Source organism: Hyla sarda, chromosome 10, assembly GCF_029499605.1.
Source record: "Hyla sarda isolate aHylSar1 chromosome 10, aHylSar1.hap1, whole genome shotgun sequence".
Lineage (NCBI taxonomy): Eukaryota > Metazoa > Chordata > Amphibia > Anura > Hylidae > Hyla > Hyla sarda.
The window spans coordinates 72,128,569-72,154,073 of NC_079198.1; the positions used below are offsets into that span (position 1 = coordinate 72,128,569).

The following is a 25,505-nucleotide window of genomic DNA, read 5'->3' on the forward strand; positions in this document are numbered from 1 at the left end:
GATCCAGAAAAAGGCAAAACCCCCCATGAGGCTGATGCCAATTCCTGATTCCAATATGGTGATCAAAATAAATCCCTGGATCAAAGTTCTATCCACATAAATCTAGTATCCATAACCTGTAATATTATAGTTTTGTAGAAAAATATCCAGCCCCCCTGAACTTGTTTATAGAGTCAGACATCACAACATCATGTGGGAGAGAGTTCCAAATAAATGAACACATGAAATTATATAGGGAAATAGACTTTGCACCCTGTAGGAAAATACGGTACTTTACCTCAAGCCCATTTTCACCCTTTGCTTCGTCAGGGGGCGTGATGTCTTTTCTCCAAACTAAATAACCCCAAGCTTGAAAACCTGTCTTGGTCCTGTAATCCTAAAATACCACCAATTATCTTTGTCGCCCTCCTCTGCACCCTCTCCAGTTCAGCCATGTCCCATCTATACACAGGTGCCCAAAACTGGACATGATACTCAATATGTGGTCTGACTAATGATTTATAATCGAGCACAGCCGGCACCCCAGGACGCAGTGATTTTACCCTTTTGTGGACCTGATGAAGGCGCATGTGAGCGCCGAAATGCGTTGTCCAAAAATATTTCAATAAATTGTCCTGTGCAACCGTGGCATTTTGAGTCCGCCCTTTGACAGCATGAGCGCTCTACAAAAGTCCCCACCTTTATCTACCCATTCTTCCTCTGTAATAGTATGTTATCCTCCTCTGTGGTGATCACCTTATCCAGTGTTGTGTCATCTGCAAATATAGGTATTCTACTTTGTAATCCTTCTACAAGGTCATTAATAAACATAATAAAAGTGGACTTCTTCCTGTCACTGAACTTTAATTCCGGTATTCAAAATCTATAAATGTAAAACTTAAAGGGGTACTCCAGTGCAAAACTTGCTCCAGAAAGTTAAGCAGATTTGTAAATTACTTCTATTAAAAAATCTTAATTCTTCTATTACTTATCAGCTGCTGTATACTACAGAGGAAATTGTATAGTTTTTTTCTGTCTGACCACAGTGCTTTCTGCTGACACCTCTGTCCATGTCAGGAACTGTCCAGAGCAGGAGAGGTTTGCTATGGGGATTTGTTCTTGCTCTGGACAGTTCCTGACATGGACAGAGGTGTCAGCAGAGAGAACTGTGGTCGGTCAGAAAATAAATAAAAAAGAAAAGAACTTTCTCTGTAGTATACAGCAGCTAAGTGCTGGAAAGATAAAGATTTTTAAATAGAAGTAATTTTAAAATCTGTTTAACTTTCTGGAATCAGTTGATTTAAAAAAAAATGTTTTCCACAGGAGTACCCCTTTAACAGGTGTATGTGTGTATGTTCCTTCATCACTTCCAAATAGCTGGAGATAAAACTTAGAACACATGTTCACATTGCCGTTTGCATCCGATACGTTTAGGGTTCTGTTGGTGATCCGGTAATTTTACAGGAGTTTGGCAGAGAAAAAATAGTACTTACACTATTTTGTTCTCCTCTAAACTTGACGGAACTGCCGGCAGAGCTTCACATAATGGAATGAGTGTGAATGAGCCCTAATACCATATATACTCGAGTGTAAGCCGACCCGAATATAAGCCGAGGCCCCTAATTTCACCCCAAAAACCCAGGAAAAGTTATTGACTCGACTATAAGCCTAGGGTGGGAAATACATCATTCCCCCTGTCATCATCCAGACCCCCGTCATTAACACCCTCATCATCATCACCCTGTCATCATCCCCTTTTATCATCATCACCTGTCATCATCCCCCCCTTCATCATTACCCTGTCATCATCCCCCCTTCATCATTACCCTGTCATCATCCCCCCTTCATCATTACCCTGTCATCATCCCACAGCCCCCCCTTCATCATTACCGCTTGTCAATGTCTGATTTAACAGTGGTCTTCAACCTGCGGACCTCCAGATGTTCCAAAACTACATCTGGAGGTCCGCAGGTTGAAGACCACTGCCCGGGCCTTCGTCATCATCCAGCCCCCCATCCCCCCTTTAGTTTTGTACTCACCTCCGCTCGGTGGGACGTTCGTGTGAGCTGGTCCGGGCCATCTATGCTGCAGGACCGTCCGGTGGGGAGGGATAGTCGTTCCGGGCTCTCCATCTTCACAGGGGGGGGGGGGATGGGGGGCTGGATGGGGGGGATGGGGGGCTGGATGATGACGAAGGCCCGGGCAGGGGTATTCAACCTGCGGACCTCCAGATGTTTCAAAACTACAACTCCCAGCATGCCCGGACAGCCGATGGCTGTCCGGGCATGCTGGGAGTTATAGTTTTGAAACATCTGGAGGTCCGCAGGTTTAAGACCACTGAGGGCGGAGAGTTCACTCGAGTATAAGCCGAGGGGGGTGTTTTCAGCACGAAAAATCGTGCTGAAAAGCTCGGCTTATACTCGAGTATATACGGTATGTAAACTAAACATATAGCAGAGTTAAAGCAGCCCTAACCCACCCCCTTTTGCGAGGGTAGGGTTTTTCATACATCATACATCATCCCCAAACTCACTAAACTACATTATTCTTATTTTTTACTGATAGTTCGATATGCGCATATTTGGTACCATATTCATATGCATATGCACTACAGTAAGTCTCCCTTATTTCTTTCCCCTTGATTTACTAGCTGTCAGTGCTGATGCCCGATTCAATTCCTGATATGTGCCTGATATGCCAATAAGCACATAGGGGAGATTTATCAAAACCTGTGGACAGAAAAAGTTGATCAGTTGCCCATAGCAACCAATCAGATTACGTCTTTCATTTTTAACAAGGCCTCTGAAAAATGAAAGAAGCGATTTGATTGGTTGCTAAGGTCAACTGGTCAACTTTTCCTCAGCACAGGTTTTGATGAATCTCATCAATAGACTGTAAACTGGTAGGTCACTGCTCAGTGTTCTCATTGTCCATTGGACCCAGGCGGCACCTTCCAGGGGCAGAAAATTAGCGCCCCAATAAGATTTTTCCCAAGGAGGAGCAGGCAGCTGCCACTGCAGCTGAGCATTGTCGTTGCTAGGGGGGTATGGGGGTGTGGACCACCAAGCGGGAAAAAAACTCCCACGGTGGTGTCATCCCAGCCTCCTCTAGACACAGCTGCAATACAGTGAATGGCACTGCGGCTCATAGGCTGCAGAGCTGAAGAGGAGGGCTCTAAACATTGTAGGTACCTGGACTAGGTAAGTATAAGTGTTTTTTTCTGTTCAGACACATGGGGCATTATTTATGTATGTATATGAGGAAGAGACTAGGACATAGTTACATAGTTAGTATGGTTGAAAAAAGACATACGTCCATCAAGTTCAACCAGGGAATTTAAGGGAAGAGTGTAAGGGGGGAAGGGATGTTGTTTTATAATTCTGCATAAGCATTATTGTTATTTTGTTCCAGGAATGTATCTAACCCTGTTTTAAAGCTATTAATTGTTCCTGCTGTGACCAGTTCCTGAGGTAGACTGTTCCATAAATTCACAGTTCTTATGGTAAAGAAGGCGTGTCGCCCCTTTAGACTAAACGTTTTTTTCTCCAGACGGAGGGAGTGCCCCCTCGTCCTTTGGGGGGGTTTAACCTGGAAAAGTTTTTCTCCATATTTTTTGTATGGGCCATTTATATACTTATATACGTTTATCATATCCCCCCTTAAATGTCTCTTCTCAAGACTAAACAATTGTAACTCCTTTAATCGTTCCTCGTAGCTAAAATGTTCCATGCCTCATATTAGTTTAGTCGCGCGTCTCTGCACCCTTTCCAGCTCTGCAGTGTCCCTTTTATGGACTGGTGCCCAAAACTGAACAGCATATTCCAGGTGAGGCCGTACCAATGCTTTATAAAGGGGGAGTATTATGTCCCTGTCCCTCGAGTCCATGCCTCTTTTGATACATGACAATATCCTGCCGGCTTTGGAAGCAGCAGCCTGACATTGCATGCTATTCTGTAGTCTGTGATCTACAAGTACACCCAGATCCTTCTCTACCAGGGACTCTGCCAGTTTAATCTCCCCTAAGACATACGATGCATGCAGGTTATTAGTACCCAGATGCATAACTTTATATTTATCCACATTGAACCTCATTTGCCAAGTGGATGCCCAGACACTTAGTCTATCCAAGTCATCTTGTAACTTATGCACATCCTCTATAGACTGTACTGTGCTACAAAGCTTGGTGTCATCTGCAAAGATAGAAACAGAGCTGTTAATACCATCCTCTATATAATTGATAAATAAATTAAACAACAGCGGGCCCAGTACAGAACCTTGGGGTACACCACTAATAACCGTGGACCAATCAGAGTACGAATTATTGACCACCACTCTCTGGGTACGATCCATGAGCCAGTGTTCAATCCAGTTACAAACTAAAGTTTCCAAGCCCAAAGACCATAACTTACCTGTCAGACGTCTATGAGGGACAGTATCAAAAGCTTTAGCAAAATCCAGAAACACTATATCCACAGCCATTCCTCTGTCAAGGCTTCTACTCACCTCTTCATAAAAGCAAATTAGATTGGTTTGACAACTTCTATCCTTAGTAAACCCATGCTGGCTATCACTTATAATACAATTATCCCCTATGTATTCCTTTATGTAATCCCTATAAGTCCTTCAAACAATTTACCCACAATGCACGTTAAACTTACCGGTCTATAATTGCCTGGCGAAGACCTTGAAGATTGGTACCACATTTGCCTTGCGCCAGTCCTTTGGCACAATACCAGACACCAGTGAATCTCTAAATATCATGAACAAGGGTACAGATATTACTGAACTTACCTCTCTAAGAACTCTTGGGTGTAGTCCATCCAGTCCTGGAGATTTGCTTACCTTTAAATTACTTAACTTACCTTGTACCATTTCTACATTAAGCCAGTTCAGTACATTACATGATGTGTTACCAGCACTGACCTGGCCAATGTCAGCTCCTTCTTCCATAGTGTATACAGAACTAAAGAACCCATTCAGTAGCTCTGCCTTCTCTTTATTGCCTGTGACAACCTCCCCATTATCATTATTAAGGGGTCCTACATGCTCTGTCCTTGGTTTTTTTGTATTTATATATCTAAAAAAAAATTAGGATTAGTTTTGCTTTCTTTGGCCACTTGTCTCTCATTTTGAATTTTTGCAGTTTTTATTACATTTTTACAGATTTTATTAAGCTCCTTGTACTGTTTAAATGTTGTATCTGACCCATCAGATTTGTATTTTTTAACCTCCCTGGCGGTATGATTCTTTCTGGAAATTTGTACCAAAAGCGATACAATTTTTTGCACTGAATTTCACATCTCCCTCCCGCCCATTTCACATCTCCCCCATCACATTCCCCCTCCCTTGTCACATCCCCCCGTCATTCTCCCCCCTCCTTGTCACTTTCTTCCCCCCCTTGTCACATTCCCCCCCTTGTCACATTCCCCCCTTGTCACATTCCCCCCTGTCACATTCCCCCCCTTGTCACATTCCCCCCCTTGTCACATTCTCCCCCTTCATGTTACATTCCCCTCCCCCTGTCACATCCCCCCTTCATGTCACATTCCCCCTCCCCTGTCACATTCCCCCCTCTTGTCACATCCCCCCCCCTTGTCACATTCCCCACTGTCACATTTCCCCCCCCTTCATGTCACATTCCCCCCCCCTTGTCACACCCCCCCCCTCTGTCACATTCCCCCCCATGTCACATTCTTCCTATCCCCCCCCCTTGTCACCTTGTCCTGCAGCAGCGTACACTAGATTTGCTGGGCAGATTTCAAACCTAGTGTATTTGCTGCAGAACAAGCCCTTTCCCCTTCAGCCAATCATAGGCTTTACACCACTGCGGCCTGTGATTGGCTGAAAAGTGAAAGGTCCTGTAAGAGGAATCGAGCAGGGACAAGAGCGCACGGAAGGGAACGACATCTTCAGGGAGCGGGACTAGGTGAGCAAAAGGTTTTTTTATTTTACTACTTTTTCCTTTTACATTTAGCTCAGTGTTTTTCTGACAGGGTACCTCCAGCCTTTGGCTGTTCGAGCATGCTGAGAGTTGTAGTTTTGCAACAGCTGGAGGCCCCCTGGTAGGGAAACACTGACTTTTAGTATTTTTCTTTACCTGCTCTGGCCGGCCCCGCAACGGGAGCCGACCAGAGCAGATAATCGCAAGTTTTCCCGGGGGCCGCATCGCTATATCGCATTGCTTTTGCGATATATCGTGCAGCCCGGCCGGGAACTCTGTAATTCTACCCCGAGCGTGACTCGGGGTTACCGATCCTGGCAGGGAAAATTAACCCCGAGTCACGCTCGGGAATACCGCTCAGGAGGTTAAAAGCCATTTTTTTGTTGTTTATTGCTCTTTTAAGATCATTTGTCAGCCATGTAGGATTTAGTTTTAATCGTTTATATTTGTTCCCCTTTGGTATATATTTAGCTGTATAGTTATTTAGAGTTGATTTAAAGATGTCCCATTTACCTTCTGTATCAGTATTTGAGAACACCTCCCCCCAGTCTATGTCCTGTAGTGCAGATCTCAGCCAAGGGAAATTTGCCTTTTTAAAGTTATATGTTTTTGCCTTCCCCGCCTGTCTTTGTTTTCTACATTTTAAGTCAAAAGTAACTATATTGTAGTCGCTATTACCTAGGTTTTCCCTCACAGTTACATTACCAACCAGCTCTGCGTTGTTGGAAATGATCAGATCCAACAAGGCATCACTTCTTGTTGGGTCCTCCACAAACTGGCCCAGAAAATTATCCTGCAATAAATTTAGGAATTTTCTCCCCTTTGTAGTTTTAGCCAAACCCCGGCCCCAATCTATATCTGGATAGTTAAGATCTCCCATTATTACCACTGTACCTGCCCGGGCGGCCCTCTCTATTTGTTTATACAGCCGAACTTCTATCTCTTCAGTGATATTAGGGGGTCTGTAGATTACACCAAATATAATTTTTTCAGTATTTCCCTCCTTTTGTAATTCCACCCACAGTGATTCCACATCCTGAGAATCATCACCCACAATGGCATCGTTCACACTGACTTTCATACCACTTCTTACATACAGACAGACTCCACCACCTTTTCTGTTCATTTTATCCTTGCGAAACAATGTAAACCCCTGCAGATGAACAGCCCAGTCATGCGAGGAGTCCAGCCATGTCTCAGTGACCCCAACTATATCAATATGTTCCTCCAGTATCAAGGCCTCAAGCTCCCCCATTTTATTTGCTAGGCTTCTGGCATTTGTGAACATACACTTTACATTTCCATTAAGTTTTACACATATAGTCTCACTAATGGGATTTTCTGAGTTATTGGGGTTAATGTTATTATTTGAGTTATAAGGGCTAATTGTACTATTTAAGTTATTGGGGCTAATGGGATTTTTTGAATTATTGGGTCTAACATTATTATTTAAGTTATTGGGGCTAATGGTATTTTTTGAGTTAATGGGGCTTATTGTAGTTATTGAGTTATTGGGGCAAATGGAATTTTTTGAATTATTGGGGTTACAATTTTTCGGGCTACATTTATTTTTACGGCTGGTTTGTAACCCATGGATATCCTTATCCACTGCTCTTAACCTCCCCCCACAGGACTCCTCTCCACCCGCCATTATGTCCTGACCCGTCTCTAACCTATCTATCCCACTGTCTGCTTTCTTTGCTTTATTTATATATGTATAAGAGGGCACAGGGGATCGTTTATGTATGCATATGAGGAAGAGATACACACATATGTATATGATGCAGATTAATATGAGTTGTATTGTTATATTGCTGTGGAGCTCTTGAATATGCAGTGTAATTTCTTGTGTTGTATCCCGGTACAGAACATGGTACTGTACAGTCTGAAAGTCCCCTCAGGTAGAGTCCCTCAAGTCCACAGGGCTCTCCTGCAGGATCCCCCTAGGTCATTATTATGATTTCTATTGTACATTAATTATGTATGTTTATTTTAGGCATTGTACAGTGAATATAAGAAATGTAAGAAAAGTTATACTGCCTTCTTCAGTAAAGTTTCATTTGCATCAAAACCTGCTTTGGACTCTCATTTAATATATGTCGTTTCTGGGTTGGTTATCAACGGTGCCCTACACCAAACAACCATATCCTGGCATCACAAACACTACAAGGGATTATACTTCCATCTGTCACTGGGCTATTACCACCTGTCCCTACTACTATCTGCACTACACCACCTGGGTACCACAATTTTTTGGCATCCACAAACAGGATACGGGTGTGTGCCATTGCCACAAAGCCACTAGTCCTCCCCTAGTCAGAATTGTACTCAAGGAATTGTCGGGAAGTGTCGCAAGCTGCCACAGAGATTGCGCCCAAAAGTGTACGGGACATTGTAAGGGAAATTCTGCTTTGGGGTGCTGAACAAAAGTAAGGGGGGAGGTGAAGAACACTGTATTGCTGTTGCAAAGTGTACCTGCAAGGGTTAACAATCAGTCCTGGGCCTTCCTGCACTAGCGAGCAGCTGCACCTCTGCCCCACCAGCCCTTCACCATCACACCTCCTTAGCCTGCAGGGAGGAACAACAAGTCTATCCCGTGTTGCAGGAAGTTGAGTATTTCTCAACCGGATCTAGCTGAAAGTTCCCCAGGCGCAGCCATTTTGAAGGCTCCGTCGTCTGCGCCCACATCACCGTATCAGTCCACCGCTGCGCTGACTCTGCGAAAGTCAGCAGGGGATACAAGTAAGCGGCATTCATAAGGGTACCCCAGCCAAAGGTTAACAAAGCTGCTGCAGCACATCGCTGAATTTCTTAAAGCTACAGTGCATGCAAAACTTCTTAAAAGGCCAGCACACTCAAACTTCTTAAAGGGCCAGCACACTCCAGACTTCTTAAAGCGACAGTGCACTCAATCAAGCCTGCAAGATGCCAGTTCTCCAGGACCAACGGACTAGGGTGCTTCTTCAAACCCAACAGTTGGATCATCACCTTCTTTGGAAACTCAGAGGGTTCTACTCTCTCCACCTCCAGTTCGGCGCAACAGTTTAGGATTTCCTGTAGCCGCACCAGTCTTCTTGGGGAACGCCGTTCTTCCCACCTACAATGGGGACCCCTTCACTCTGCGAGATTTTAAAGAGAAGATCCAAAGCCTTTTTGTTTTTTTATTCTTTTTCACCTAATCAACAGGTGCAGTAGAGTAGAGCAGATCTTTGAGGGGCTGTACTAAGTGTTTGAATATCATTCTCCGTCAGAGGTATGCCTCCGCCTGTATGAGAAAGGACAGAAACCAGGTGAGACCCTCCGAGCTTATGTTGTAGCCTTACAAAATGCCCTAGAGGACTGTCCAGAGCAGGGCAACATTGTATTAATGGACAGAATTATTGATGGGGCTCACAACACATGGGACATAGCCCAACTTAGAATGTTAGCGATACAGAACCCTAGTTTGTCATTTCCCGTTTTTAAGAGACTGGCCATCTCAAGTTATTGAGTCCGAGGCTGAGTCTGAAGAAGTTAGTACTTCTCCCTCAGAGACACTAGGGGCGTCTGCTAGGTCAGTGCCACCATCACCACCTGCCCCATCAATCCCTGCGGCCTCAGAGCTTCAAAGTGTTAGGCAGAACATTGATCAGCTGACCAAGGCCATAAAAGAGCTTGCTAGCTGGACCAATCTGCCTAGCCGGGAATCACCTATGCGTAGAAAACCTGTCCCTTCTCCCCGTCCTGCTAATTCCCATAATTTTCTCTATAACAGACCTCCAGGGACTCAGAGGCCCTTCTGTAACCATTGTAATAAGACTGAACATTGGAGAACACAATGTTGGGATTTAAACAGGAATAACCTGAGGTCGAGGACCAGGTCCAGATTCAGCAGGTTCCAAGTCAGAACTCTCCCTTTACGTCGTCCCATGCCCCTATGTAAAAGCTGTTGTAGAAGGGGTACAGTTGGATGCCCTAATCGACACGGGATCTTAGGTGTCCACCATACCCAAGGATGTCTTTTATAAATATTGGAGTGCTGACTTGTTATGTGAACCTGACGATGTTGATTTTAAGGTAGTGGCAGGGAATGAGAAACCAGTACCCAGACATGGATATTGTGAGCCCACCATTCAAGTGGGAGAGCATATACTCAGATGACAGGGAGTGATTGGAACCAATGTATCCGATAAGGGGGCGGCAGAGTTTATATTGGGGATGAACATCATGAGACATGGTTTTGCTGAAGTAGTATGTTCTTTGCATGCCTCTCTCCCTTACATGTCACCTTCAGGCCGGCGGGCTGCGCAGCACCACTTGAAGATCCTTCAAGCAGAGCAGAAGTTTGACAATCGTCAAGGAGAAGTTTGCCGAGTACGGATCGGGGACATTCGGTCAGTAGTCTTTCAGCCTCATACGGAGACCATCATCTGGTGCCGTGTCTGACCTGGAATTGGGAACATAGATTACCAAGCATTGCTGGAGCCGATGCAGCTGGAAGATCACCCTTTAGTCCGAGCAGCAAGATGTCTGGTCACCGTCTTCGATGGGAAATTCCCAGTCGGTCTAGTTAACCTGTCCGACGCTGCAACCATCCTACTGAAATATACTCCAGTTGCTCAGTTGTATCTGATCGGGTTGAAAGACATCCTCACTAGGACACAAGTGGCCTGGCTGCAAACAGCTCAGGCAGCCTTGGGGCCTGGAACAAGTCATCCTGTAACTTGGTGGACCCAGCTCCAGGTGGGGATGAAAACACCCCAAACCAACAGATCAGTGGAGTCATTATAGAGGCCAAGCAGTACCATGAAGCTTTCAGCAGGCACCCCACCGACTTCGGCCGGACTACCATGATACAACACCGGATCCTGACAGTCCGCCCATCAAGGTGAGGCATCACCCTGTAGCATCGGGCATGTACCAGACGATCAAGAAGATGTTGGCTGAAATTAAGGACGCTGACGTCATCCAAGAGAGTCAGAGTCCCTGGGCAGCTCCTCTGGTCCTCGTCAAAAAGAAGGATGGGACTATCAGCTTCTGCGTGGACTATAGGAAATGGAATAATGTCACGCTTAAAGATGCCTATCCTCTACCCTGGATCGAAGAGTCCTTAACTGCTTTAGGATCAGCCGCATACTTTTCCACATTAGATTTAACCAGCAGATACTGGCAGATGCCCATGGCTGAAGTCATGTAGAGAAGTGGTGCAGCGAGTGTGCCGTCTGCAATGTCACCAAGAACCTACGCAAGGATGCAAGAGCACCCCTCCATCCCATCCAAAGTGAAAGGCCTAATCAGCTGGTCGTGCTAGACCATGTCAAGTCTGGGTACACTCACACTCTCACCATGGTGGATCACTACTCCAAGTGGGTAGTAGTTGTGCCTGTCAAAGACCTCACGGCCAAAACAGCTGCCCAGATATTCTACTCTAACTGGGTGCAGACCCTGGGATGTCCGAAGTTGGTTCTCACAGATCGGGGAAGAATTGTGTCGGTTCCACGTCTGCAAGAAACTCAGGACTACAGCTTACCACCCCCAGGGGAATGGATTATGTGAGCAACTCAATCAAGTCTTCACCCACATGCTGCGAGCAGCATCTGTGTCCAAGCATGAAGAGTGGCCCCGGCTGTTGCCAGAATTGTTGGAGATCTATAACTATACCATTCATTGTTCCACTGGGTACACCCCGTTCTTCCTGCTGATGGGTCGACATGGGCAACTGCCGAAAGATCGGGCATTTGGACTGCAAGCGCCCTTTAACAAATCTCCGCAGGCTTCCCAAGACTGGGTCTCAGACCATCAGAGAAAAATTCAAGAGGCGAAGGAGATTGTTGGTAGAAGAATGGGCGAGGCTCAAGAAAGACAACAAAGAGACTAGAACTGTCATGCTTCAGCCAAGCCTCTACAATTGGGAGACAAGGTTTGGCTGCAGAAGTTCCCAAGGACGCATAAGTTGGGAAACGGAGCCCTATACTATCACCGCAGATCTGTGGTCATGAACAGAGGTCACTATAGAAAAGTAGACATGTACAAAACTCAAGAGACCAGAATACCAGAACTAATAAACATAAAGTTCAAAACACTAGACAGGAGAACGGATAAATCAACAGACTTCAGGAACAGAAAGGAATATAGAATAATCCCCCAGAACGTCCAATAGACTCCAAGTACATGGACCAGAAACAGGGATCTCTAGATATACAGGAATAATAGAACACAGTTCACACTGAACACAAGACAGGAAACTGCAATCTCTCAGGAACGTCCAGTAGATGCCAAGTCCCCATGGACCAGAAACAGGGATGCCAGATATAGAACACTGTTCACACTGGACACACAAACTGGACACTCTATTCCACTATAGGAATAGCCATTAATAATAAATCCAAATAGACTACTGACCAGCGGCACACACATAGCAGTGTGGTCAGGATGCTGGTCCAGTAGATAAACAGAAATATAAAACACAGAACTTCTCATAAACGGATACAAGAAAATACACAGTGTGAACAGACACATAACAGAAAGGATAATAAAATCCAAAAACTACACTAAACAGACTAAAGAAACACATCTTAAAATCTATTAAGAGCATGCCAAAACATGACTAAAACCTTAAAATACAAAGGTGCATGCTTAAACAGATATAGTAAATAAAAGCAGCATGGCAGTATCAAGCTAGCAGCAAGACATCAGGAAGTATCTGTAATCACCAGCAACCAGAGACTAGCCTGGGCTTACAATAAATAGACACACCCTAGCAGCTATTGGCTAACAGAGGCCTGGGCTGAAAAGAACCAGGAAGTTTTAACTCTTCCCTCACCAAGGAAGATAAAACTGTTCACACACACCAATGTAATAGCTGTGTGTGTGAACACAGACCAATACAGACATGACACTGGGTTGGTTGTCGGCGGTGCCCTACACCAAACAACAGCATCTTGGAATCACGAACACTACAAGGGATTATACTACCATCTGTCCCTGGACTATTACCACCTGACCCTACTACTACCTGCACTACACCACCCGGGTACCTCATTTGCACCAGTACAAAATAGAACAGTTTTAGAGACTGCTAATTTTCCTGTGTGCTTGTGATAACCAAAGGATTTTGGGGGGATGTAACATGTTACTTGTCGTCCGGATATGCAATGCCATAGTGCTTTTATTTTTTTTGGGGGGTTGGGGGGCAGCATTTCACTCTTGGATGCAGGCAGCACAATGTCTAGGGCCGGCCCTAAGTTTTCTTCTAAATAAGAGAAGTGAAGACCACCCCTTGGAAATGCATAGACTGCAACCAATGTTCTCCATGGGGTGTAAACCTAACCCCTCTCTCTGTTGACAGCTGTGAAATTAATTTTGATCTATTAGGTTTGTAATTATTGCAGATATATTTTTGTGTAATATTTGAACCCAACCAAACTTGCAAAAGCTTTCATATTACAGTGTTAGACAGTGGCAACATCAGGCATTGGCATGTCTAGGCGAAGCCCTGGCAATTTATGTATATGACAGGGTGATGCAATGCAAAAGAGTTTAAGACATTATATAAGATGCTTATAAGTCCTAAGATGTAAAGAATAGTGGATGGAGGTTAAATGAAGCTTTTCTTCTTATGAATCAATCAAACTTTTTAAACCTCTTTCCGACCAATGTCCTAAATATACACAGACAACAGTCAGTTATCACACCATGATATACATTGTCCTCATGATGATCTTGCAGGTACTGTCAGTGCCCATGAGATCAAAAGCAGAATGAGAGCTATAATACTTAGACCTTCTTCTGCCACAGAGAAACCTTACAACACACCGGAAGAAGGAAATAGACACAATGGGGACAGAAAAGGAAGACGCACAGAGTAGTGAGTCACTTCCTGGCATCAACAAAACATGTGTTAGTAAGCATCGTGGTCATCCTGGAGAGTTGTATGTTCTGGTGACTTAGGCAATTTAGCTGTGTTTTCCTTGGGGTAGGAGATTTGGGGGAGATTGATCAAAACCTGGGCAGAGAAAATGTTGACCAGTTGCCTATAGCAACCAATCAGATCGCTTCTTTAATTTTTCAGAGGCCTTGTTAAAAATGAAAAAAGGGCTCTGATTAGTTGCTATGGGCAACGGGTCAACTTTTCCATTACACAGGTTTTTGTATGTCATCAGATACTGCCCCTTAAGGACACTGCCCATTTTGTCCTTGAGGTCACAGACAATTTTAATTTTTACATTTTAATTTTTTCTCAGCTTAGAAGAGGGTAGCGTGGGGTGTTCATTTCTATGCAGTGTACTTTTTTGGTAAAAATTACACAACATCTTTATTTTGTAGGTCGATACAATTATAATTATACTAAATTTATATTGTTTTTATTTTGTTTTACTACTTAAAACTTTGTGTAAGAAAATTAGTATGCTTAAAATGATCTTATTCTGACTCCTATAACAATATTTTTTCCCCATATTCGGGGTAGTATGAAGGCTCATTTTTTGCACCCAGATCTTTAGTTTTTATTGGTACCATTTTAGTATTGATCAGACTTTTTGATCGCTTTTTACTCCATTTTGTCTGGGATATGATGTGAAATAAATCATATCCCATATGAAGTGAAATTCTGGGGTATGGATTTTTTTATGTTAACGCCATTTACTATACGGAACAAATAATGTTATATTTTAATAGTCTGGACAATTCCACGTGCAGCAATACTGAATATATTTTTTATATTTTTATACTACGTTTTGAGGTCCGGGGAGAAAACCGGATACGGGTCAAAAATGAGCCGACCGGAGTAAAACGGTAACTCCGGTCGGCTCATTAAAGTCAATGGATTAGGGTGTCAGTCCGGCTGGGGTACGGGAGTGCACGGTTGTCCCCTCCCCCCGCCGGATCTGACACCTGCTGGCAGAGTTGGAGAGATTCAGAACTAATTACACTGCAGCCTCTGTGAGCAATAGGAGAAACTACAGCTGGACTGACCTGGTTACGGGTGGTGTAAGGGTTAGCCTGAAGTGCCTCTCTTCTGGCTCACAACAAGACACCCTTAGTCATACACAGATTGAAGGTCTTGAGGTCTGATTGCAGAATTCTAAGAGGTCACTCTACTTCAAGTGACACTGCAGATTCTGTATGGACCCCCAACTCTTCTATGTGCACCAAGATCAGGGTGGGCCGCAGGTGTGTGTTTGGGTGGGTAAAGGAGACCTACAGTATATCCACATTGCTTTGTTTGACTCCGTGTTAGGCTGGGTTCACACTACGTTTTGTCCCATACGGGAGCGCATACGGCAGGGGGGAGCTAAAAGCTCGCGCTCCCGTATGTCACCGTATGCGCTCCCGTATGTCATTCATTTCAATGAGCCGACCGGAGTGAAACGTTCGGTCCGGTCGGCTCATTTTTGCGCCGTATGCGCTTTTACAACCGGACCTAAAACCGTGGTTGACCACAGTTTTAGGTCCGGTTGTAAAAGCGCATACGGCGCAAAAATGAGCCGACCGGACCGAACGTTTCACTCCGGTCGGCTCATTGAAATGAATGACATACGGGAGCGCATACGGTGACATATGGGAGCGCGAGCTTTTAGCTCCCCCCTGCCGTATGCGCTCCCGTATGGGACAAAACGTAGTGTGAACCCAGCCTTATACTTTTCTATACTGTGTTATGATGTGCATGGCTGTTTTTTTTGTTTTATTAAACATAAAGTTAGTTTAATTTAGGTTGTGTCAGTTTCATTAAATGCAGCAGACATGTATGCCAGCTTCCAGGAAGCGGAAGTTTAGGATCAGCCTGCCGAGTGCATAGAAGTAGCAAGAGTAAGAGACCCCAGAGATACAGGTGGACACCCCCAAAACTCTGTTACATTAGTTTTTGTTATTTGCAATAACAGACTATATAATGCATGTAAGGCTAGGTTCAGACTACGGAATTTCCGCCGGAATTTTCGCTTTGAAATTTCCGGCAGAAATTCCGCTTACTATAATGCATAGTGTAGTGAATGGTTTTCAGTTCACAAATTCACACTTCGGAATTTGTGAAGCGGAAAATCCGGATGAAAAATCCGCTAGAAAATTTCCGCCTGAAGAAATGATCTTTCTTCAGGCGGAAATCCTAGCGGAACACATAGCAGTCTATAGGAGACTGCAGTGTCTGCGCGGTCCTAGCGCCGACTAATTCAGTCGGTGCAGGCGGAACTCGGAATCTCCGGGCGGAAATTTTCTGCCCGGAGATTCCGTAGTCTGAACCTAGCCTAACAGAAACATTTTGGGTATTACACTACTGAGACATATACTAAAACATGTACTTTTTTTTCTAATCTGTTTCTATTTTCTGATCGCGATTTTTTGTTATTTCGTTTTTTTTGGGTATTATAATGTGAACGTCTATCTGGCCTGAGCTGTTAACTGCATTTAGAGATATGCTTTACAGCAAGACCGATGGACATAGGCAACAATAGACAGGACCTGTTCCTCTTACAGAAGAAGAAAACGTTACTGGCCATACCATGTGACCTTTGCAAAAGTAATTCCAAGGAAGGTGGGGTCTAAGCTGTGCGCTTCATCTATTGTCTTCTCTATCTGCACCTTTTACTGTACAGTTCACTTTTAAGCAACCTCCACCTTGTCATCACAGACAGAACAGAAAGTCAGCTTGATTTTAGGCTTAGTGGTTAAAATGAAAAAGGCAAGATTTCAGGATTATTTTATAAAAAAAAAAAAAAAAAATAATAATAATAATAATTTGACTAAAAACCACCAAACGTTTAAAAAAAATATGTTTAACATAAAAACAGGATTTAAACAATAGGTCATTTCTTAAAGACGCATTTCCTGTAAGGGGTCTTGGACAGCAGTTAAGCTACAGTAAACCACTTTTCTCTGATGAGAGACATACTGTATCTAGTCTTGGCAATAGATCTTGCATTGCATAAAATAAGGCCGTGGGAATGCACTAAAAACCGTGAGCAAAAATGTTAATTTACCACCAAAACAAGAACATATCCTTGGGAAGAATGTTCATTACTGTATGACACTTAATTACTAATGTCACCTTATGCTAAATATCCCCTTTAAAGGTAGGTGGAAAAAATGATATATTTAGCTGTAGTTGTTGTTTCTTGCTTATTTATACTCAAAGGCTGCAGGGTCTGATTTCCCAGTGATGAAATGTACAAGCAGAAAATGAGTGATGTCTCTTATCAACAAAAACACATTGAAATGCTTTTGTTCATATTGTGGAGGTTGGAATGCAATTATGTAATGCCACTCCTTCACCTCATGCTACATTGCCTCATAATACATTTACCTTATATTTTAACAATTATCAGAGATGAAGTCACTTTTAAATAATTGCTATATCATGTTCTTCATATCAGCCAGTCTTGCTCTCAGGAATATAGTTATAAAGGACATATCCAGTAAACAATAATAAAGAGCCCTATAGCCAAAATACAGTCCCTTGCAAAAGTATTCACCCCCTCCTTTTTTCGGATTTTTGTACATTACAGCCTTAAGTTCAATGTTTTGTTATTCTGATTTTTTTTAAATGGATCAGAACACAATAGTCTAAGTTGGTGAAGTGAAATAAAAAAAATATATAAATATGTGGTCGCCCAGTACGGGATGGTGTTTCCCTGTACCCTCCTGCCCTGTCAGGCAGTGTCCCCAGGGCCCCCTGCAGTTGTATCCCCATGTTTATAAGTTGTATACTATATTGTGTGATGTACCTTTAATAGATTCACCATGTGATTGTTACCCAGAAGGTACTAGTGACCAGCTGACCCCAAAGGTGACCTATGGGCTCCCTGCTAGTCTCCCCAATATAAGCCCTGGGTGGAGCTAGCCTCATTTTCTTGTTCCTGAGGTCCAGTTCAGTCAAGAAGTCTTAGTGTGTGTGTCCAGAGCATTGTAGGCCTCAAGTCAAGTCCTGCAGCCACAAGTCAAGTGCAAAGTAAGCTAAAGTCCCAGCAGTGTGGCCTGCACTAAATTCTCCTGTCCACTACAAGTCCCAGCAATCCTGCGAGGTCTCTATGTCACTGGTCACCTCCTTGGGCCCTGGCTGTACTGCATAGACCGTAACAACTGTCTACCCTCAGTAAAGCTACTGTTGTTCTGTAACTTGGCGTGGGTGTCTTCATTGCCCTTGTGCCTAGCCCAGGATCCAGCGGTATACCTTCGGGTGGTTAAGGCTAAACCACACCCTGGTGTCACGAACACAAGGGGTTAATACCATTTTCCCCTAGGGTAATAACATCTGCCCTGCACCTCACACCCCACCACTACCACAAATAAAACTATTTTGAAAAAAACACAGAAAATTGGCATGTGCATATGTATTCACCTCCTTTGTTAGGAAGCCCATAAAAACTCTGGTGCAACCAATTGCCTCCAGAAGTCACATAATTAGTGAAAAGACATGTGCAATCTAAGTGTTACATGATCTGTCATTACATATACACACCTTTTTTGAAAGGCTCCAGAGGCTGCAAAACCTAAGCAAGAGGCATCAGTTACCAAACACTGCCGTGAAGACCAAGGAACTCTCCAAACAAGTAAGGGACAATGTTGTTGAGAAGTACAAGAGTGGCCAGAAGAAAGCCATTACTTTCAGCTAAAAACAAAAAGGCATGTTGTGAGTTTGCGAAAAGGCATGTGGGAGACTCTCAAAATGTATGGAGGATGGTGCTCTGGTCTGATGAGACTAAAATTGAACTTTTCGTCCATCAAAGAAAATGTTATGCCTGGCGCAAACCCAACACATCACATCACATCACCCAAAGAACCCCCATCAATCGGGACTGGGAAACTGGTCAAAGTTTCGGGAAAGATGGATGGTGCTAAATACATGGATATTCCTCAGCAGAACCTGTACCACTCTGTACATGATTTGAGGCTAGGACAGAGGTTCCCCTTCCAGCAGGACAAAGACCACAAACACACTGCTAAAGCGACACTTGAGTGGTTTAAGGGGAAACATGTAAATGTGTTGGAATGGCCTAGTCAAAGCTCGGATCTCAATGCAATCGAAAATCTGTGGTCAGACATAAAGATTGTGTTCACAAGCGCAAACCATCCAACTTGGAGGAGCTGGAGAATTTTTGCAAGGAGGAATGGGCAGAAATCCTAGTGGCAAGATGTGGCAGCTCATAGAGACTTATCCAAAGCGACTTGGAACTGTCATTGCCGCAAAAGGTGGATCTACAAATATTGACTTATGCACATTGACTTTTTCTGTTATTTTGTCCTATTTGTTGTTTGCTTCACAATAAATAAATAAAAAAAAAACAACTTCAAAGTTGTGGGTATGTTCTGAAAATTAAATGATCAAAATCCTCAAACAATCCATGTTACTTCCAGGTTGTGAGGCACCAAAATCCGAAAAAAGTCAAGGGGGGGGGGGGGGGGGGTTGTGAATAAATTTGCAAGGCACTGTAGGTCACTGCACATGCTAGTACCATATGGCAGGGGCTCTCAACCAGGGGTACGCCAAGGGTTATGTGGCAATTCGCTGACAATTACCAGCCATGCATTGGCCAGTATTTCTCAGCGCAGAGCGGGGATTAGATGCCGCACTTTACGTGAACTGCAATGGCTGCCTTCGCCCGTCAGTGCTTCCCTCTGACTCCCGCCGAACGGGATAGGCACAGGCCTGGCAAGCATGTTAAACTAAGTGTAACACCGCAGTATGGGAGAGTGTTATTGTATGCATCTCATATATTGGCCCAGGGGGATCGGAGGGAGGAATTATGGCACAAGGGGATTAAGAAGGAAGGGGGGGGGGGGGGGGTTAATGGCAAAAGGGGATCAGAGGGAGAGATTATAAAGTGGGCGGATTGGACGACCTACATTTTATTCTGCAGGGTCAGATGGTTTGGGGATATAAAACCGTAGGATACATTTAGCATACACAGTGTGAATATATTTTGACTTTGAAAGCACTCATAAACAGGCCCTGGAGGGCCAAAATTCATCAGTATTGTAAATAACACATGGTAGATGGGGGCCCTGTTACAAAGTTTGCAAAGTAGCCCAGGAGCTTCAAGTTTACCTGTGTGGTAAGTCTGATGAAATATAATGTAATTGTTTTCTCTACTTTCTCTTGTAGTTATGGTGGATGCTCTTGGTGTAGTTTTGGGCAGTAGTTTGACAGTGATGCTTGGAGCCACTGCCCTGTACATTCTGATTCGCTGGTATCAAAGCGGACGTTGTTGCTATGGTGAGTATTGACTTTGATTGGAGTATCACTTTATTTTAAAAATAGTTATTATCTCATAATGTTCTGGTGCTGGGACCCATGGCATTTAGCTAAAATCTGTAGGGGGACCTGGCAGCAAATGTTCAATTTACCTGAAGCACCTTCGCAGAGGGAATGATACATTAAAGGGGTACTCTGGAGGGGAAAAATATCTAAAATCACCTGGTTCCAGAAGTTTAAATATATTTGTAAATTACTACTTTTTAAAAATTTTAATTCTTCCAGGACTTATCAGCTGCTGCATGCTTCAAAGGAAGTTGTGTATTTCCTCTTTCTAGTCTGAACACAGTGCTCTCTGCTGGCACCCTTGTCCATGTCAGGAACTTTCCAGAGCAGAAGTAAATCCCCATAGCAAACCTCTCCTGCTCTGGGCAGTTCCTGACACGAACAGAGGTGGCAGCAGAGAGCACTGTGGCCAGACTTAAAAGAACTACACAACTTTCTCTAATTAGCACGGGAAGATTAAGATTTTTAAGTGTAAGTAACTTAGAAATCTATATAACTTTTTTGGTACCAGTTGATATGAAAAAAATGTTTTCCCTTCGGTGTACCTCTTTAAACTCCTTAAGGACCAAGGACGTATGAGTGCGTCCTTGGTCCCGCTCCCGTGATATAACGCGGGGTCCCACGGTGACCCCGCATCATATCACGGCGGGCCCGGCATCATAGTAAAGCCGGGACCCGCCTCTAATAGCGCGCGGCACTGATCACGGTGCCGCACGCTATTAACCCTTTAGCCGCGCGCTCAAAGCTGATCCACGCGGCTAAAAGTGAAAGTAAAAAGTGCAGGCTAGCTCAGGGAGCTGTTCGGGATCGGTGCGGTATAATCGCGGCATCCCGAACGGCTGTACTACAGGAGGAAGGTCTCTTACCTTCCTTCCTGCAGTCCGATCGCCGATTGAATGCTTCAAGCCTGAGATCCAGGCTTGAGCAATCAATCGCGGAAAACACTGATCATTGCATCCCTATGGAGATGCATTGAACAGTGTTAAAGATCAGTAAATGCAATGTTATAGCCCCTATGGGGGCTATAATATTGTAAAAGAAAAGTGTAAAAAAATCATTAACCCTTTGAATTATCCCTTCCCCTAATAAAAGTTTGAATCACCCGGCATTTCCAATAATAAAAAAAAACTGTGTAAATAAAAACAAAAATAAACATGTGGTATCGCCGCGTGCAGAAATGTCCGAATTAAAAAAATATACCACTAATTAAACCGCACGGTCAATGGCGTATGCGCAAAAAAATTCCAAAGTCCAAAGTAGCGTATTTTTGGTCACTTTTTATATCATGAAAAGATGAATAAAAAGCAATCAAAAAGTCAGATCAATGCAAAAAAGGTACCGACAAAAATTTCAGATCACGGCGCAAAAAATTAACCCTCATAGCGCCCTGAGCACAGAAAAATAAAAAAGTTATAGGGGTCAGAATATGACAATTTTTAACGTATAAATTTTCCTGCATGTAGTTATGATTTTTTTCTGAAGTAATACAAAATCAAACCTATACAAGTAGGGTAGCATTTAAACCGTATGGACCTAGAGAATAAAGTTAAGGTGTAATTTTTCAGAAAAATGTACTACGAAGAAACGGAAGCCCACAAAATTTACAAAATGGCTGTATTTTTTCAATTTTTTCGCACAATGATTTTTTTTCCTGTTTCGCCGTAGATTTTTGGGTAAAATGACTGATATCATTACAAAGTAGAATTGGTGGCACAAAAAATGAGCCATAATACAGATTTCTAGGTTAAAAATTTTAAGAGTTATGATTTTTTAAATGTAAGGAGGAAAAAACGAAAGAGCAAAAACCGAAAAACGCCCGGTCCTTAAGGGGTTAAACCATTACCATAAATCTCAAATACCTCTGTGTACTCAAAATACAGGCCCTTTTCTCCAGGGCTAGACTCAGGCTTTATATTTATGCTTCTTATTTATCCCCTGTAACCATAAGCAACACTTCCTTGAACATTCAATAAGTGTTATTACCATATTTCTATTGTCCTTAGTGATGCCCGCAATCTTCATAAAACAACTGTATAAATTGTCCCGTTCTATATGCTAATTTCTCATAAGTAGTCCTCTGGGCAGTATGGGCATCTAGTAGTCACCGTGCCCAGGGCTGTAGTCACAACTCTCCTGTCCTAATCACACCTACATATACGTGATTAACCCCTTAAGAACCGTTTTTTTTCCATTTTTGCACTTTCGTTTTTTGTTCCTTGCCTTTAAAAAATCATAACTCTTTCAATTTTGCACCTAAAAATCCATATGATGGCTTATTTTTTGCGCCACCAATTCTACTTTGTAAAACGTCAGTCATTTTGCCCAAAAAGCTTCCGTTTCTACGTAGTACATTTTTCGGAAAAATTATACCTTATCTTTATTCTGTAGGTTCATACGATTAAAATTATACCCTACTTATATAGGTTTGATTTTGTCGTACTTCTGGAAAAAATGATAACTTTGTGCAGGAAAATTAATATGTTTAAAATTGTCATCTTCTGACCCCTATAACTTTTTTATTTTTCTGCGTATGGGGCGGTATGAGGGCTCATTTTTTGCACCGTGATCTGAAGTTTTTAACGGTACCATTTTTGCATTGATAGGACTTATTGATCATGATGATTTTTTTGCGCGTACGCCATTGACCGTGCGGTTTAATTAATGATATATTTTTATAATTCGGACATTTCCGCACGCGGCGATACCATATATGTTTATTTTTATTTAAACTGTGTTTTTTTTAATAGGAAAAGGGGGGTGATTCAAACTTTTAATAGGGGAGGGGTTAAATGATCTTTATTCACTTTTTTTTTCACTTTTTTTTTGCAGTGTTATAGCTCCCTTAGGGACCTATAACACTGCACACACTGACCTTTTACATTGATCACTGGTTTCTCATAGGAAACCAGTGATCGATGATTCTGCCGCTTGACTGCTCATGCCTGGATCTCAGGCATTGAGCAGTCATTCGGCGATCGGACAGCGAGGAGGCAGTTGGGGCCCTCCCGCTGTCCTGTAAGCTGTTCGGGATGCCGCGATTTCGCCGCGGCTATCCCGAACAGTCCACTGAGCTAACCGGCACTTTTTACTTTCACTTTTAGCCGCGTGGCTCAGCTTTGAGCGCGCGGCTGAAGGGTTAATAGCGCGCGGCACTAATCCCGGTTAGCGGCGGGTCCCGGCTTTACTATGACGCCGGGCCCGCCGTGATATGATGCGGGGTCACCGTGGGACCCCGCGTTATATCACGGGAGCGGGACTAAGGACGTACTCACACGTCCTTGGTCCTTAAGAGGTTAACAGCCTGGGCTCGGCAGAATCCTCCTTGGCTCTCTTGCAAGTCTTGCGCAGGCCCAGAAGGATAGGACACTCTTTGCATGCACACTGCTGTATTTTCTACGCTGTCGTGCCTGTGCATCTTCCTGCCGACTCCTCCGCTTAGACGCTGCGGAGAGCATATGCCCAGAGTGTCCTATCCTTCTGGGCCTACGCGAGGCTTGCAGGAGAGCCCAAAAGGATTCCACCACACCCTGGCTGTTAATCACTTCTATGTAGGCGTGATTAGGACAGAAGAGGTGTGATTACAGCCTTGGGCGTGGTGACTACTTAGACAGCCGTACTGCCCAGGGGACTACTTATGAGAAATTAGCATACAGCGGGGATGATTTATACAGTTGTTTTATGAAGATTGCGGGCATCTCTAAGGACAATAGAAATATGGTAATAACACTTATTGAAGGAAGTGCTGCTTATGGTTACAGGGGGGAAATTTTGATGATTGGTTCCCTTTAATAGATGAGGATCCTGGGATCCCTCCATTTACTCAGAAATATCGAGAAGTATGTTCAGATTTGCTGTGGAGTTGTTAAGGATTTGCTGAGGATTAGCTGTGGATTTTGACTTCTGTATTGAAGTTAGTTGAGTGAATGAATGTGTTAACACATAATGAATGAAATGGAAATCCAGCACAGATTCTTGTGCAATAAAAGCTTAAAGGGGTACTCCGGTGGTACGACATCTTATCCCTTATCCAAAGGATAGGGGATAAGATGCCTGATCGCGGGAGTCCCGCTGCTGGGGACCTCCGTGATCTTGCACACGGCACCCCGTTTGTAATCAGTCCCTGGAGCATGTTCGCTCTGGGTCTGATTACCGGCGACCACAGGGCCGACGGCGTATGACGTCACGCCTCTGCCCCGTGTGACGTTACGCTCCGCCCCTCAATGCAAGCCTATGGGAGGGGGCGTGATAGCTGTCACGCCCCCTCCCATAGACTTGCATTGCCCATAGACTTGCATTGAGGGGCGGAGCGTGAGGTCACACGGGGGCAGAGGCGTGACGTCACATGCCGCCGACCCCGTGAACAACAGTAATCAGACCCGGAGCGAACACGCTCCGGGGACTCATTACAAACGAGGTGCCGCGTGCAAGATCATGGGGGTCCCCGCAATCAGGCATCTCCCCACTCCCGCAATCAGGCATCTCATCCCCTATCCTTTGGATAGGGGATAAGATTTCTAAGCACCGGAGTATCCCTTTTATCTTTATTTCTACCACGACAGGACAGGAAGCATTGACACGTTTCAGCCGTTCTTTCCAACCTTACTCATACTATTATGCTGTTACTACAGCCTTACCTTTATAGGAGGAATATGTGGAGCAGTGTGATGATTCCACTCCTACAAAGCAAGTACAAAATAGTGAAGACATGTACAATGTAAACCAGAAAAAATGACAAGAATGAAAAACATATATAAGTAGACTGTATGAACAAAAAGCAAAAGGCATATTACAGAAAAAAAGCCCCAAAAAAAGTTCTGGCAGGGAAAACAGCATCCTACAGCCAACATTGATATATGTCCCCATAGTCCTTATTGGACTGTGTTGGTCCATTGAAATTTATGGGTTTTGGCAACACATCAGGCTGTACATCAACATATAGTTTTTATAGGATGCTGCTGTGTAGCCAGAAGGAGGACACATAACGTGATATCAATGCAGCCTTACAATATGCTGAAACACAGTCCATTAGAGGACCAAAGGGGAAGTTAAGAGAACTTCTACTTTTCAAGTCTTACTATGAGAGGACATGGTCCAAAAATTCACCAGGGCAGCTACGAGGAAGTAAAGTCCCTCTAGTTTTTCTTTTTATCTTGGCAGCAGACAGAGGGTGCATTCACACCACGATTCTTTCAAAAGGTGACTAGATCTGGCTAGATGGGAAAACTGGGCGCTCCCATACCCCAGCCAGACCCGGCCTGCATCTCATTCATTTGAATAAGCCGACCGGAGTCAGATAGTGACTCTGGTTGGCTAATTTTTGCCCCGTATCCGGTTTTGTGACCGGACTGAAAACCG

The 25,505-nt window shown here is 43.8% G+C and overlaps 1 protein-coding gene across 8 annotated transcripts in view; it reads left to right on the forward strand.

Moving 5' to 3' along the window:
- SMIM35 (small integral membrane protein 35) overlaps positions 1–25,505 on the forward strand; it is a 143,297-nt gene that overhangs the window by 98,247 nt on the left and 19,545 nt on the right. For 3 of the 8 annotated variants that reach the window (XM_056543646.1, XM_056543645.1, XM_056543644.1), the window contains one exon: positions 19,995–20,105. In XM_056543646.1, the coding sequence (XP_056399621.1) occupies positions 19,997–20,105 (109 nt within the window). In that variant the 5' untranslated portion in view covers positions 19,995–19,996. Of the gene's footprint in view, positions 1–2,859; positions 2,882–2,946; positions 3,180–13,627; positions 13,799–13,818; positions 13,831–19,994; positions 20,106–25,505 lie in introns of those variants that run through there. The other 5 variants (XM_056543642.1, XM_056543647.1, XM_056543648.1 and 2 more) reach the window with 5 other exon arrangements.